Raw genomic sequence first — 16611 nt, forward strand, 5'->3', positions numbered from 1 at the left:
ACTATTATTATTTTTCTCTATATTTATCCAATTTATAATTATCATCTATTTCTCTCTGACTTGGTTACCAATTATTCTCATTCTATATTCCTGTAAGGTTTTATTAATTCTCCCACATACATAAATAAACACACAAAACACAAAAATATAAAAGATCTTTTAGGAAAGTAATTTGGCCCCAGAAACCTCTCTCTACATGGACTTCAATTATATTCATGCTCATCTTACATGCCATTGCCTATTTTATTTACCATTCTATATCTTCTAAATTAGCTTCTCCACACATTTCACTCTTCTTAATTCTATCTTATTTAATTCATTTTAATTTAAGTCATTATATTTGTATCTTTTGTCCATTCTTTATTATCCATTTGTCTCATTCCCTATAGTAAAAAGAAAAAAGAGTTTCTCCTGAAATCACTAATCAGAGTATGATGCCTTTCTATCATCCCCCTAAATTAACATTTAAAATAACACCTAATACCCAATCTGATTCTGCTTGGTACATTCTATCTACTAATTTTTAAAAAAGAAAAATAATAAATCCAAAATGATTAAATACATTACTAAACATTTCAATATTTTAATCTCTTATTAACTCTTAAACCATTCTAATTTTCTATTTCTAATACAAATGCTACAGTACCATCTTATGTACCTTGCAGAATCTTTTTTTTAAACAAATTATACATTACCCTTTGTCCCTAAAAAAAATTCCTCTTTTCCCATCTGGTTTCAAAGCTTTGTGGCTTTTCTCCACCTTTTCCCTTTCTTTCTTCTCCCACCAGGCCTTTCTACCCCCCCTTCTCCTAGCCTCTGCCTTGTTAGCTTCCCTTCTCTGTTGTGTTCCTTTTTTCTTTTGTTTTCTAGCATTATATTGATTTTGCATCTTATTTTTCTCTTTCTTGGGTGTTTTTTTAAATCCTTCATTTTCCTTCCTCTCTTTCTCCTCTCTTTCTTAATTAAATTTTGAGATTCATCAAAGATGGCTTCTTCTTCTGCTGCTGCTGCCTCCATCTGTTGTTGTGTTTGTTGATAAATAGCAAGCGCCATTTCTAAAAAGAGAAAAGCTTCCTTTACAGCGTCCTTGCCCTCTCTTTTTGTTTGTTCATATTCTTTTCTCAGTTCCTCAACGGAAAAAGCCATTATAAATCTTTTCTTTTCTTTTTTTCCTCTTTCTTCTTACAACAACCAAGATGTTTCAAAAGTTAGAACAGTCCCAAAATCCCAAAGTCACCACTCAGTCCAAGCCAAAACAAAGTTCTCACTTTCTCTTCCTGGGGTAATATAAATCAAAAAAACGACCAAATCTGTATTTTAAAGCCTTATTGCAATAAATTTCAGTCTTCAAATCCTTAAGGCATCTCCTCCAACAAGATCTTTATTTATTTATTTATTTATTTATATATATATATATATATATATATATATATATATATATATATATATATATATATATATATATATATATATATTGTCCTCTCCCTTCCCACTTATCACAGAAAGCAAGTTTTAACTTTCTATAAAAAGACAAGTTTCTCAATATCCATTTGTTGATTCCATAGGGAAGGAGAGTAAACTTTCCTTTCAGCACCTCAAAATTGCCGCTTATAGTCACAGTCCTTTCTTATTGTCTTCTGTTACATTTTATCCAGCCATTTTGTCCCTTAAATGTTTTAAAATAAAGATGTAAAAGTTTACAAAAAAGAGTTAAGGATGAAAAATGCAACAAAGACAGCAATGCATAAAATGCAGAGTTTGAAAGGAGAAAAAATTCCGAGATATTTCAGAGGCAGAATCAGAGGATGAAAGAAACTCGTATCCAGGAGGGTGCTGATGGCAATTTGTGCTCATCACCGATGAACAGATCAAAGGATAAGCACAAGCTGGATGCACGTTGCTTGAATGTAAAAATTATATCAAACATAGAACTGTCTCCTCTTCCTTTAGGTTGTGACCTAAAAGCCAGCTCTCTAAATTAATATGGCTACTGCCCAAATCGTGCATATCAGTCAGAAGCATAAAACCTTGAAGATATGAAACCCCCGATGAATAAAATGCTTAGGAAAGAAAATGGGCAATTTGCTTTTGAATTTGCTTTCTTAACAGATGTACAACTCCTTTTTGTCTGATGCAGGAAACGGCCCTCTTTCCAAGCCGAATTGCTTCTGAGCAAGAGTCCCTGATTCTGGTGAAAAGGCTGCTTGCAGTTTCCATTTCCTGCATCAGTTACCTGCGAGGTCTGTTCCCCGAAAGCTATTTAGAGGGTAACCATGTTTGCTGCCTTAACTGAGATTGCTCTGGCCACATCTCCCTTTTGGCAGCCTCCAGAGCTGTCTGCAATGTGGTGGCCTAAAGCTGTCTCACATAAAACAGCCAAAGAATTTTGAAGATCCAAAAATTGTTAGCATGTAAAAAAATAAAACAATGTACACCGGACTCCCAGCAAAGCATTGACAGCTGGTTGGGGCAGCTCTACGCAAAGGCAGAACTATAAATTATGTAGGTAGTAGTCCTTGCATATACGTAGCCCGTTTCTTGACTTCATTGTCCCACATATTCTGGCCCCAGGACCCCAAATGATCTTTAATGGCATCAAGAGAATCAATCATTAATAGAATGATTAGAATGGTAGAAAATAAGCTCGAACTACAACAATAATCCATCTGTCTTCATTTATTTGGGTTTAGTTGTTTAGCCCAAGATACCAGTATGTTGAATCAATTTCATAATATACAAGTGCAATGAGAGTTATGGAAAGGGGTAAACCAGGGAAAACCAGAGATAATATAGTTTGTAAATTATTAAGAAAATAACTATTAGCAAGCCAGACATTTCTTTATTCAAAGTATGCAGAGGCATAGAAATTCTTTTTTTAAATCTATCATTCATAAACAAAAATTTAGAAAAGGTTCTATGTAATTCTTGTTTAACACTTTTTAAAAAAGAAATCAGAATGGAACAGAAAAAGAAACATGAAATCCACATTGTTCTGAATCACGAAAGAAAATTTACAATCTAAAAGAGAAAGAAAAAAGTTTTAAACTTCCATATTCAATATTTCAAGACCTTTATCACAGGTGTCAGATAGCTACAGTGATATGTCCATCATGACATTATTGAACAAATTATGAAAACAATTTTAATTTCACACCCATTTATATAGATGGAAGTAATCTGTTAAAAATCACTTTTAATTGAGAAAATAAAACTTGCCAAGATCACTACAGGTAGTCAAATGGTAAAAATGAGAGTCAAATGGCATAATACTGAGCATCTGCAAGTACACTTTGGCTATAAAACATTACCCAAGGACTGTGGAAAGCCAGATATATTATCTTTCCTGTTAAATAATATGGATTTAATTTTGTATTCCTGTCCTTTATTTTTTTAGTGATCAGCTGTTAATTACTACAGTTTTCCTCTCAGAGAAGAATACCCATCATAAACCAAAGATTTATCCAGGGAAACTGCTTCAGAGTTGTAAGAACCAGCCTTCTCTTCTCTGTCCACAAGGCAGACACCCTCCTGACACCACCTGTAGAAGAGAGAAGAAAGCCTTTTGTCTTCAAATTAAAACGGGATTTCTTAGTTTCAGACCCATCTACCTGAACGTTGCTTCCTGCTCCTATGATTGAAAGGTGATGGCACATCTTAACTACTGATGCAGGTCTGCGACAATCAACATTCAATAAGAATATAACACAAAGCTTTGATTAAGCCTTGAGCTTAATGACACATATATATCAAAAAATTGGAGAGAAAGGTTTTGGCTGAGCATTTTGAGTTGGTGTAAACAAATTATTGCATACCCGCTCATTAGGACAGAGGTGAACGATTTCCCCAGAACCCAGGAAGGGAACTTGTTCACACAACCAGTTAGAACAGAGTTTCCCAATGTTGCCGGCTTTCTGGACCGGGGGGGGGGGGGGAGAGGGGATGTTCCATGCGAGCGGCCAGTGTGCACAAGCCCTTGCCGCTCACTTAAATGGCGTGTGCATATGCAAGTCAGGATGCGCGTTTCCCACGTTAGTGTGTGCAATCTTTTGGGTTTCTCGGTCTTGGCTTTGGTGTTAGATTTAATGAATACCTCTGAGCAGCGTAGATGTTTGTGTCTGATGCACCAGCCCTGGCGGCATGCTCCAGTAGAAGGACTCCTGTGGGAATTAAACACACAGTCTATGGACATGTCTGATCCATCATCCTAATGAGATCTATCCAGCTATGGGGCTTGGAATCAGTTTTGGTTTCCTGTCTGCTCCAACTTTACAACAAGAGCTTTTTGTGCTGGAAAATATTTGTCCTTTTATAAGCGCTGCATACAAACCCCGAATGCTGGGTTGTTTCAGAGTCTTTCTGAGCAACATTCAACCATTGGAGATGATTTTTGTGATAAGGAAGCACAAGATTTTGAGGCAATTCTTTCATTACCTTCATAGGTCCATGCCAAAGTATAGGAAAAGTCTCTCGCTGCAAGCTGCCAGCCAGCTTCTCCCTTTGAGTCCATTCTTCGAACAAACTGCTTGAGTTTTTGCAGATTATTCTGAATTATTTGCACAGAAGCCTGCAGTTCGGACTGCTGAGTAGCTGCCTCCAACTTGGTCTGCAAGGAACCCCCAGAACAAACACACCTAATAACTCACAGTACGTCCGGCTAGCAAAAGAGGTTACTCGGCTGCTACTTCTCTGAAAATAGGATTCTCTATTTCCCCGCAAGATGGTTGCCAACAAAATAAGGATATGTTTCGTGGCACCTCAAAATGAGCTGGTGACCTAAGTACCTGTGGAGATCAGCGTCACAGCTTTGTTCAGGCTAAGGACCGTGCTGGTCTTTTGAGGGTTACCTACCCAAAATTTGTAGGTGGGCCTAGCAGAACTGATCTTAAATCATTGGCATTTAGCTCAGATTTACTTAATACAATGCCTCCCCAATCATATGTTCTCACGCATTAAATAGCAGCACATCAACGTCAACAAGGACCACCACAGTTTTACATGAGGCCAACTGAGCCTGTTGCTCCTAACAAGCACATCTCAAATTTTAACATTTATAGGTGGTGTGAGAAACTCATTTATTGGTGCTTACCTGGGCAGTGGAGAAAAAGACATCCAGCACTTTTCCTTGGCTCTTGAAAATGCAGCGCAGAACATACAGGCACAGGATGTTCGTGGTTCCCTCCCAGATTGATAGCACCTGACAGTGAAAGGGAAGCAGAGCTCAAGAAACAGATGCCAGAGCACCAACCTGGAGGAGGAGTAAGTTGGGCTGACCAGGCATAACAGTCCCAAAGTTTCCCAATAGCTTCCATGGTTTTCTTGGGTTTTCCATTCCCAGTCTAGCACCAAAAAGACTCAAGAATAAGGAGGTTTTTTTTTACATATTTCTATGAATAAATGCTCTGCATTTCTATGTGTTATTCTCACTAGAATTGCTTAAAAGTAATAACAGCTGTCAGTCATGACTTTACAAATGTGCCTTTAAGCACTCCTTTGTAAGGGATTTGTTTCCAAATATTTGGAACACCTACCAAGCGTGACGGAATGCCACTGTTATTTTTTTCATAGACAAATGTTCAGTTTATTATATTCATTATAAGCAACTGCATTCCTTAAGAAAGATCTTTCTGAGTATTCAGAGGCCTGAATTACTTTCCCCCCTTTTCTTCATGATCTCAGAACTCTGCGATAACAAGCTAATGTCAGGAAGAAAAGGTGAAACAAAGGAACTAAGGTGCAAATTTCTCTTCCTGCTCCCCCCTAAAATAACACCAGGCTGCAAGAAAGAAGGAAGTAGAAGAAGCAAAAAAAAAAAAAAACAAGTCCAGTGCTTCTTCACCTGGGTATGCTGAAGAATGGCAGGCAGGCTTGTGTCTTCCATGTAGCCCTGTCCTCCAAAACACTCCAGGCCTTCTGAGGCCACAGCGATAGCCTGAAATACAAACTGGCTTGTTTACACACCCGACAAATATGCCAGGCTGGGAGAAGCACAAACAACAGCCCACCAGATACGTAAATGTTAATCCATTAGCTCCTCTTCTGACAAACCCATTTCATTCAAAGGCATCTGAATTCATGACTTTGTGACTAAAACTGATGCCTTTGAATAAATGTTAGGGGAAGAGGGGCTGACAATGATTCCCAATTCTTTGAACCAAGAGACTCAATGGCCAAACATCCAGTCAGAAAGGTAACAGCCTGCACAGATTTTGCCTCCCCTCAGCTCCCATGAACACCTGCCCTGTAGAGGTGCCCTCTTTGCCAGTCGAGGACATCACTTAGCCCAATGATGGATAACCTTTTGGGCATCAAGTGCCCAAAGCGCATGCGCATGTGTGCATCCCCCCATGCATGCATGTGCGTGCATGCACAGCACAGCTAAGGTTTGCCATCATGGTGCATCAAACTCAGTGTGACCTGCTTTGCAGTATAAAGTTTAGCGAGAGGGATGAGCAGCCTCAGCATGTGCTTCTCCTGCTCCGTCGCCATCTTCGTTTCTTCCAGGCCAAGCAGTCTCGCCAGCTCCATCGCCAACAGGAACGCTGCTTGGGTTTGCACCTGCACAAGTGGGAAGGCAGTTCGTCTGAGCAAGACCAGCACTTTGAGGCTGGCTACAACTTCCTCCCTTCCCGCTCCTGCTTCCTCCCTCTACAACCACCTGGAGTAAGTTTCCCTGTGTGTGGCAAATCCCTGGACAAATCCCTACAGTTGTCTTGGAAAGATTTTTGGAAGTGATTTGCCCTTGCCTGCTGGTTCTTCCTAGGGCTTAGAGAGCATGACTGGCCCAAGGTCACCCTGCTGGCTTTGGACTTAAGGTCGAACTCAAACTCCCAATTTCCCAGCCTTGTGCCCTCACTACGACAGCAAACTTCCTCTCCTTCTATAGTGGGTTAAGCTTTCTGAATCTTATATGCTTCATTCTGTTGTTAAAGTTCTCCAATTGTATGCTACTTTCCCTACACTGTCATCTGATTCCAAACAATAGTAGGAGAACATGCTTGAATCTTTCCCAAGTACACCTGGACTCAAGAGGGTGTGTGCTCACCTCCATTCGTGCCAGAGTTTGCATGTGCAAAGGGTGATCTTTAAGGGGTTTTCCAAAGGCTTCCCTTTTGGTGGCGTAATCCCGTGCCAGGTCAACAATTCTATGGATGGGAACAAAGCCAGCCACAGGGATTAAATGTTGCCTTTGCTCCTACTTAAAATGTATTTCTGCTATTTCCCAGAATTTAATTTCATTCTTTAATTAAGTCGTAACATCAGGGGAATCAGTATATAATATTATACACTGGAAGTCAACATATAATGTTATACACTGGAGGGGTATAACATTAATATAATAAAAATGCTAAGAACTTTTCCTCTTTATCAATGCAACTTCTAGGTAGCAAAATTATTTCCATTTCTCTTCATACAGACTACAGGAACAACCCCTCCACTCAGGAACATGCTGCCAATATTGGAGAACAAAATGGGTATTTTTCTTGGCATATTATTTTTGCTTAAAACAAAGTTCACAATTACATGTGGGAAGATGTTGAAATACTTAATACACCTGAGTATTCCTTTACTTCAGGTCTTACTGAAGACCTGAAGACCAACATTTTCAGGTGACGTCACATCTCCCATGGCCTTTATAATAGCCTTTAGGGACAAGAATTGTTTTAAAAATAAAAGCTAGCCCTTCTCTGTAAGAAAATGATTATCCCACACATAAATGAAGTCCAATTTATGGTCAAGTCCCAAATCCACTCACATCTGTAATATGCATAAATAAAACTGATCCACAAGCAGACTTTTATTTGGAAAAGTTAAAAGATGAAAAGTTAAAAAACTCCACAAGAGTATTCAAGTAGCAGTTTGGAAGTCAGGAGATTCCAAACTACATTTTCAAATTGATCATGCCAATTAAGCTTTGCCTAATTATCCTTCAGAACAGAACAGAATTGGTTCTAATTTTGCCCAGTCCTTCCTAGTTGCTTCCACTTCTCAGGGGGTGGATTGAAAATCACCTTCTCATATGATGACCTGCAAAGATGGTATTATAGATCCTAGTGATGTTCAACGTGTTGGCAATACAAGCCATCCCCATGCCTTCTGCAGAGATCTGCAAACATAAAGAAATAGCTTCAGACTACCATATCTGGTTCCCCTGAAAAACCTAGATGCAAGTAAACTAAATCATACATTTGCAAAAGTAAAAATACCATTTTCAGGATTTGTGAAAGAGAAGAGCAAGTAGCTTGTAGGAAAGCAAGCAAGCGAGTTTTATTCTAAAGACTGATCCTACAAACATTAAATTCAGTTTAAATAACTAAATCTATAAGTGCACAAAGTCTTGTAGAGCAGAGGGATAATGAAGCCGAGTTCCCAAAACAAGCAAAAGAATAATATTTTGGAGCCACGTGGAATGCTAAAACCATATTTTTCCTGGCTTCTGGAATATCATACTCCTCAAGATGACAGCTATCGCCACCTTCTTAGCTTTCCAGAAGGGTCTTAAACCTGGCTCTGCCAGTTGGCCAGGGACCCGTACGGGGGCTTGCCATTGTGGACATGGTTACTGAATATAAGATCCCACTGCCACTCTATGGTATAGCTAATTGTTAATTTTAATTTTTTTATATATTTATACACACACACACACACTCTTACTGCAGTTCTGACCTAGGCTTCCCCCAAGAGTCCTCGTCCCCATCAGTCCCTTTTATTTGATTTACAATGAATTTCCTCTCCAACAAAGTCCCGGCCAACAGTCTTTCACGATAGTTCCCAATTACAAACCTTTATCAGGCTTGGAGAGGGGCCAGGCCGATATCTTTCAGACACCGCAATACTTGGCAAGCATGCCGGAAGGAATTAATTGTCTCCTGCAAAGCCCCACTCCCCTTTTGCTCCACTTTTATTCTTTAGGGGAGGGGCCATTCAACGTCCATCTGTGGCTTTACTCCCAAGTCGGCCCTTTTTCCTCAGATGTTCCCTTCGTCTGGCAGCTCTGCGCATACACACACTGGGAACAGGCTCTAGCTGTTCTTCTTCACTGATGTCTGACTCTGAAGGCAGCTGATAACTGTCAGACGCCCCTGGCCCCATCTCTGCCCCTAACAACTGTAGCAATTAAGATAAATACTCCATCACAATTTGCTGATAGATGCACAAAAGAGAACTATTTTCCCTGCCCCTAGTTCCTAAGACTTTTGAGACATTGCTTGCAAATCTCAAGCTTTTTATTGTTGGTTCTTAACAACTTTAAAAACTAATATTTAGTTAATAACCTAATCTTTTCCAATAAGCCGCACCAGACACTAGAGGTGAGGATCTTCCCCTGTGTAGCTTTTCCCCTCCTCAGAAGTGTTCACGCAGAGCCTGAACATCTGTCTGTTGTGAATGCTTCGACCTTTAATCATTTCCTAGGCTAGTCTCTGTGCTCCTCTCAATGTACTGAATGGAGGAAATACTTTTCTCTGTGGTTCCTACCAGATGTGCTCGAGCTCCATCCAGCAACAGCTCTGCAGTTGGCAACGCCCTTGTGCCCAGCTTCTCTTTCAGCCTCTGTATTTTTATGCCATTCAGCTTCCCATCCTCATATGTTTTCAGGTAGAAGAGAGAGAGGCCTCTGGAGCCCTGCCACACAAAAGTTGCTGGCGTGAGACCAAATAAACGGAGCTGGAATTCGGACATTAGTAACCGCGCAACTACTTGCAAGCTACTGTTTCATATTCTTTGGGTTGACCTGTTGTATCTGCCCATCAGGGCCCACGATCCTTGCCAATGTCAGCGTCATGTCTGAATCAGCAGCTGATGTGAACCATTTGAAACCATGCAGACTGTAGGAGCCATCTGGAAGTTCCCGTGCAACAGTTTCTGTTCCACCTCCTGGGAATAAAAAACCACATTTTTGTGCTGGGAATTTTTCCCTAAAAGATGACCACTAATTGATTACTTAGGTTTTGATCCTGCCTTTCATTCAGGAATTTATGGTGACCTTCACAACTCCCTCTTCCAATTTTCCCCAGCGTACCCTGTGAGAAAAATAGCCTAACATCTTTAAATGCAAATGCTGTTGAATAAGTCCGCCTACCCAAATACAGTCTTATTCGCTAAACTGTATGGCTCCCACGTTGCACCCCCTTACCGACATCAGAGCCGCCTTTGCGTTCCGTCATCCATTGGCCAGAGATCCAGAAGGTCTTGGGGTCACTTGAGGTCAAATGAGCATAGGCTTCTTCCAGGGGTTTTGGGATACCTAAAGACTGGTGGAGTTGCAAGCAAGAGACAAAAGGCAGGTACTGTATATAGATGGGTGGAGAGATGAAGTATCTGTCAGCCCTGCCTTTAATTCCCATTAAAGGAATTAAAGGAACCCCTGGCACAGCAGGACAGCTGCCAAACGGGGTCATGGCAACAGTCGCTGAGCGGCAAAGTTGGGCAAGGGAGCTTCTCCAAAGATACTACTCCCACAGGTCTCAAGGGTCATGGCCTAAAGCAAGTACAGTCACCAAGGCCTTTGTACTCTATGGGACACAGCAGAAAGGAACTAGGCCAGAATCAATATCTGCTAGCACACAAGACTCTGGGCTGGATTAACCCATGCAGCCACTCAGCCAGTGGCCTCCAATTAAAAGACCCAGAGGGGCCCCAATGCTTCCTTTTGAGACAGGGTGCCCTGGGTTGCTCTCCTGGGTGGCTCTTCGGGATTAAGAATGCCAGATGAATTGGGAGTAGGGAGCTGCAGCCCAGGCTATAAAACCTCTCTGGTAGAGGCCTGGAAGGGACCCTTGTAAGATGGCTTGACAATTGGGGGACCTTTTATCTGCAGAAATTCAACTGGAGCTCAGACCGGCCTGGCCTTTGACTTCTGGCCTTAGCAAATCAGCCATCAGCGGGCATAACTACACTTCTGCTGACTCCACCCACAGTAACAACAAATAGGCAGCAGTTGAAGGATGCTGTGGTCCAACCAGCTCTTCTACTCAGCAGCCAAATGTTCTCCTCTTCCCTGTCAAGACTATTTTCAGGATCTATTGTTAAATTGCATCATCAACTGGGGCTTATTTCATAGGCCCAATGTAGTTGTACGGGCTCTGGGAGTGACAGGACATGATTTATTATTTATACTTACTTAAGGAAATTTATATGGCCGCCCAATTCACTCTCAGTGATTCTGGGTGGCTTACAAAGTAAAATGATCTGGAATTGGAGCCAGACCCTGGGAGAGTATTATTGGGGGCCGGGGGAGAATCCAACTGTCCTTTAGGGGAATTGTTTTGATGGTGTAGATGGAAAGAAATATGATTATCCAACAGGTACAAAATGAATGTGACTTCCCAATTTGTTGGCATAACAAAGAAAGATAGGACAGAGAGATTTTTTACAAATATTACTAAGGACACCTGGGGGTTTTAAATAGCAAAAACAGTCACTTAGTCCAGCAGTTCCCCCTTTGAAACATTAAAGACTTACTTCAATTACTTTTACTGCTCCATCAGTCATGGCTAGAGGGCATCCATAGCAAGCACAAATGGGCATAAAAAGATACAACTTGGCAATCTGATAAACACGGCTGTGAAAAGAAAAATACACGAAGGTGTACTTGGCATTCCTCCCCAAATGCCTTTATGGCAGATTTGAAACACTGGAAACTGAAAAAGAAGGAAACTGAAAGGAAACCAAGGAAGCTGTTGGTGAATTGAAGAACAAAGAGAGCAGAGCCAAATATCCAAAAAGCAGTTACCAATTCAGTTTAATGCGTAGTAGACCAGAAGAAGCACAGTGGGGTGTGTGTGTGTGTGTGTGTGTGAAATTTATCCTAGTAGATGATAAAAGAAAAAGTTAAAATAATAAAGGACCTAACATCTATAAGTGAGAAGAAGCAACACGGCCAGGTTTCTATCAATCTTTATTATGGTCACAGACCAGGACAAAAATTAAACGTTAAAATAAAACAGAACAGGACAGGACAGGACATTATGTAGTAATATACAGTATTACAACTGATGGATAAAATCATCAGTGGGTGATCAAGGACCGCTTAATTTTAAAGACAAGTGTAGCAAAACTTAGCTTCGTTCAGGGCTACCATATTATACCAATCCAATAATAGTAGTTGTACATAAAAGAGGCTGGAATTTCTGGGGTATTTAATCTGGTAAATAGGTCCTTATAGAGGGGGCAATACAACAGGACGTCAGCTATAGTTTCAGCTCATATGGAACTTTTTTACATTAGCCCTTCAGAACTGCTTGGGCAGAGGAATGCAGCATGCTAGGGTTAATACCCCCTGAAATCTAGAGATAGTTTTGTGCAGGGGGGCCTGCCTGCTCAGAAAAAAATGTACTTGGGTAAAGCAGACAGGTCCTGTTGACCAGAAAAGAAAGGACTATAAGGTTGGGTTATTAGGTTAAAATATATGTTGTTGTTTCTGATAACTCTTAATGGACTTTAATGAAATGGATTTAATCAGTTATTGTTAAACAAAAACCCTACCAAACTTTAAGCCATGCTAGGATTCAAGAATATGCAAGAGAGACCCAAACAGGTTCACATGGCTTTGCACAGCTCCCATAAATCTCAGCAGTACCTCCAACTGGAATATCTCCTTGTATAACCTTCAGCCACAAGGCTCTCCTCAGCACAGATGTCCTTCAGCCTCTTCCAGGCTGGGCAGGTGATCACTTGGTCCACACGCTGTCCCCAGGCATCAAAATGCAATAATCTAGGAGGGTTTAGCTCACACTCACGGCCCAAGAAGCCAATTTCATCTCTCAAACGAGCTCCAAACCGTTCCAGATCAATGTTCACCTCGGCAAACACCTACAAGGTCAATGCATGAATATGGAACGTGAAGAGGGGTAGGACAGGAACCAGAAGGTCATTTTGAAAGGAACAAAAGAAGCTAAGTTGAAGGGCTGCTGGTTTCTTTCTTATGTGGCCAGCAGTTTCATCCGGTGTGGCTTCTTCAAACAAGCTAAGTTTGTGGTTAGTTCTTAGAGCAACCAAGTTGCCTCTCAGTGTCTTTCCTAAAGAACGCTCAGAATGTATACGAGCTCAGTTTCAAGCTCAGTTCACTGTATTCCCATCATCCTTTCCTTGGGTAAAACAATTGATGAAAATACAGCATTGAAGAGGGATATAAGAATCTAAGTTTTTTGTGGTTCTCCCAAGGCTTCCAGAGCTTGTTTAGCTCTTTAGCCTGAGTGGGAATCTAATGCATGATTTGTCTTTGGGCAGCTGGAGGAAAAAACAAATATAAATGTACAGCTAGTTCTTGGCTTATAAGCATTTGTTTAACAACATTTCAAAGTTATGAAGGCCTTGGAAAAAGTGACTTATAACCTTTGAGCTGCTAGTGATATGGATGGTTTACTTGTGGTGGAATATTACAAAATGTGTGACATTTGCTGTACATAATGATTTAACAATTTTGAGGTTGCACTACATAAGGAAAAGGTGGTAGAAATTGTCACTCACTCAATGTGGCTGAGCCAGAAACTTCGAACAGCCTTAGCCACCATGGCTAATGGTGTGAACTGCAATATTAAAAAGGACCACAGGTGCTTAACTTGTAGATGCTACAAGTTAAGATGTGTTTTTGTATAATTTGTTTGCAATGGTATTGTATCGTATTGAAACCCTATTGCTGTAATCTAATAAGTGAATTGGATCATTGCTGTTTTTTTCAAGGCTGCAAATTTGTGTTTCCAGAATCAGGATGTTCATGTAAACATTCCATTCCATTCTCCTATTTATTAACTGCCCATCTCCCTCGGATAAGCAATGGTATGCAACATATAGGTATTTGCTTAAAGATTTTTCCTTTTGATAATATTGCATTACACAATTTGTCTGAATGAACAGCAGAGACAGCATATTCTAAAGGTAGTCCTCCCTTAATGAACAAGGACTTAATCAGTGAGTGTTCAAAATTATGACAGGGTCCCCAAAAATGGAAATATCAAAGTTTAAAACTACTTCAGGAAAAACATGATCCAACTCTGCCATCATAACTCAAGAGGAGATGGAGCTCTTCTCATGGAAACTCAACTTCCCCCTTCCCCAACATATGAAGTCCCTAATCAATTTCTACTGATTTAATATTCTTCTGCCAGTTTTCCTTCCTTCCCAGCATGATGTAAACTGTCCCGTCCTATTTTGTAACCTCACACCAGCTGGCTGGGGGAAGAGAAGTGTACAGTAGCACCCCTTTGAAGAAGGTTGGAGGGGACACTCTTACATAAGAGGCAGAGATCCAAGTTAAGGGAAACAGCCTCTCCTATGACTTAAGGCCCTGTCGGGAAGAGAGGAAGTTTTCTTCATCTTCAGCATTAAAAGGGTGCAAGCTGTGCTTGGAAGAGGAATGGGAGATGCTAGGGGGGAAAGGCTATTCTGGCTGCTAAGGCAAGGGAGCACCTTTTGCTCTAGTCCCAGGAACAGGGAAGGGTCCGCCACTCCAGGTATTTTAATTTCTCCCTTTTTGCCTTACAACAGCAGGTGGGAAGTGCTCCAAAAATCTAAACTGCACAGAATTGGAGCTTTCCACCGCCCTTGGCTCTGCCACAGAACCATTAGAAGGAGCCTCCGAGGTCTTCTAGTCCATCCCCTTACCCGGCCGTGCGAGGGTTCCCAACCGGGTGCGCATCTCACCCTCCAGTCCCTGGCCGGTCAATGGACCTGGGCGGTGACAGGGAACGGAGGAGCAAAAGCGACGAGGAAGCGTCCACAGGCAGCAAAGGCGGCGAAAAAGCACCGAGCCAGCCCTGAGGCCCCCACCGCCGAGTCCCCGTCTGGCGCTCACGCACCTGGGCGGGCAGGTGGGCTCTCAGGTATCCCTGGAGCAAGGGGTCTTCCAGATAGAGGTTCCCCATCCGAGGCGCCTCCATGGTTGCACCCTCGAGCGCTCGGCAGTTTCCCGGTTCCCGCAAAGGCTCCCGCTGGAGAAGTGCGCCGGCGGCCGGGGCCAAGTTTTGCCCTCCTGCAGGTCGTTTCTACACGGGTTTGGGACAGGCGGGTGCCCCGGGATGTGGGGTGGGGAGGTTCTCACGGTTCAGGGAAGGCGCGAGTGCGAGAGCAAAGGATGGCGAGTTTTAAGGCAGCTCTTCCACCCCCGGGACGTTGCGAGAGCGGCTCTGGGCTGGGCCAAGAGAGGGGGCGGGGACGCCTAGCGATTTGCAGCTAACTCTTCGGGCTGTTCTTTGCTGCGGGGCGGCGGGAAGCCCCCCGACTCATCCTTCCCCATTGCAAAGGGGGGCAAAAGCCGGAGCCGGGCAATCTCTGCAGCGCCTCTGCAATCGCAGGGCCGGCTCCCCGAAGTCCGCCCAAGGAAGGAAGCGAAAGGAGGTAAAGCCACCCTTGGAATACTGCATCCATTTGGTCGCCACGATGTTTTTTTTTTTTTTTAAAGACGTTGAGCCTCTAGAAAGAGTGCAGAGAAGAGCAACAAAGAGGATTAGGGGAAGCTAAAACATACGAAGAATGTTTGCAGGAAATGGGTATGTCAAATCTGATGAAAAGAAAGACTCAGGGATGACATGACAGGAGCCTTCTAAAATCTCGGGGGCTGCCCCAAAGAATAGGGCAGGGGTCGCCAAACTTGGCAACTTTAAGACTTGTGGACCTCAACTCCCAGAATTCCTCAGACAGCATAGCTGGCTGGAGAATTGTGGGAGTTGTAGTCCACAAGTCGTAAAGTTGCCAAGTTTGGAGACCTCTGGCATAGGGGGTCTGGAATGGGATAGGATTTCACTTCAAAGTAGACATACCCAGTTCCTGCATGTGCAAACAGCTTCTCCCCTGAGCTGGTTTCACATGAGGATCAAGGATGAGGAAGAGAAAAAAAAAACCCAGAATTTTACTAATTGGGCCACCTTTTTTCCTCCCTGATAAAATGAAAAGAGTTTTGATGTTCAAAAGAAAGAGAGATAACAGCTTGCCCAGTCGGTAGCCAACTCCTATAGGAAAAAGAATAGGAAGGAAGAAATGCTTTTTGAGCTACAAAGATGTGGGGATGGCAGAGTGAGAGAAAGAGAGGAAAAAACAAAACAGAATTTTACTAATTGGGCCAATTTTTCCTCCCAAATAAATTGAAAAGAGTTTTGATGCTCCAACGAAAGAAAGAAGCAGGCAGCCCAGTCAGTATACAGTTCCCTACAAGAAGAAATATTATTTTAGCTATTTTAATCTTTCTGTTGGGAGGCTTATGAGCTGGGGGAGAACAGAAAAGGCAATAAATAAGAGAAAAAGAAATAACGAGCTAAAAAGGTGCCTGAGAGGAGAGCTGCCCGGGCAGGGCTGAGGGAGGAATGAGATGTCTGAGGCAAAAATGATGGGTGGATCAAAATGGCCTCCAAAATCACCTCAGAGCTCTTTGAAAAGTTAGTGTTATTTTCTTTATTTTATTATTTGTAATAGATAGATATTCAAAGGAGATACTTTTCTACGATTGCCTGCCCCTTATTGTTTTTAAAAAGTCCTTTCTTCTTCAGTTCTCTATTAAATTATTACCATAAAGTATATTTTCTCTTCAATTAGTTATTCCTTAACTTATTGAGGTTTTTTTTTTATAATAACAGATCAGAAATGCAAAAGCAGGGTATAATCTGAAAGAAGAAGAAAAAA

The 16611-nt window shown here is 41.8% G+C and overlaps 1 protein-coding gene across 1 annotated transcript; it reads right to left on the reverse strand.

Annotated features, from left to right (window-relative positions):
• Positions 1-2817: 2817 nt before the first annotated feature.
• Positions 2818-15238, reverse strand: LOC113432198 (acyl-CoA dehydrogenase family member 11-like). Its single transcript, XM_087942712.1, has 14 exons — positions 14796-15238; positions 12578-12810; positions 11461-11560; positions 10133-10250; positions 9731-9873; positions 9475-9621; positions 8010-8104; positions 7043-7142; positions 6415-6555; positions 5837-5929; positions 5087-5194; positions 4432-4603; positions 4091-4157; positions 2818-3538 (listed from the first exon to the last, which is right to left on the reverse strand). The coding sequence occupies exons 1-14, from the start codon at positions 14874-14876 to the stop codon at positions 3412-3414; spliced, it is 1725 nt and encodes a 574-aa protein (XP_087798838.1). The 5' UTR covers positions 14877-15238; the 3' UTR covers positions 2818-3411.
• Positions 15239-16611: the final 1373 nt, after the last annotated feature.

This window comes from Notechis scutatus, chromosome 13 (assembly GCF_049901735.1).
Source record: "Notechis scutatus isolate UNSWTSFEM ecotype Mainland chromosome 13, rNotScu1.2, whole genome shotgun sequence".
In the NCBI taxonomy this organism is placed as follows: domain Eukaryota; kingdom Metazoa; phylum Chordata; class Lepidosauria; order Squamata; family Elapidae; genus Notechis; species Notechis scutatus.

Coding starts and splice junctions, on each gene's coding strand:
- LOC113432198 (XM_087942712.1), bottom strand. CDS start 14,876: ATGGAGGCGCCTCGGATGGGGAACCTCTATCTGGAAGACCCCTTGCTC. Junction 9,622..9,730: donor CTGATGGGCAGATACAACAG/GTCAACCCAAAG, acceptor TTTGTGTGGCAG/GGCTCCAGAGGCCTCTCTCT. Junction 7,143..8,009: donor GCAGGTCATCATATGAGAAG/GTGATTTTCAAT, acceptor TCCCATCCATAG/AATTGTTGACCTGGCACGGG.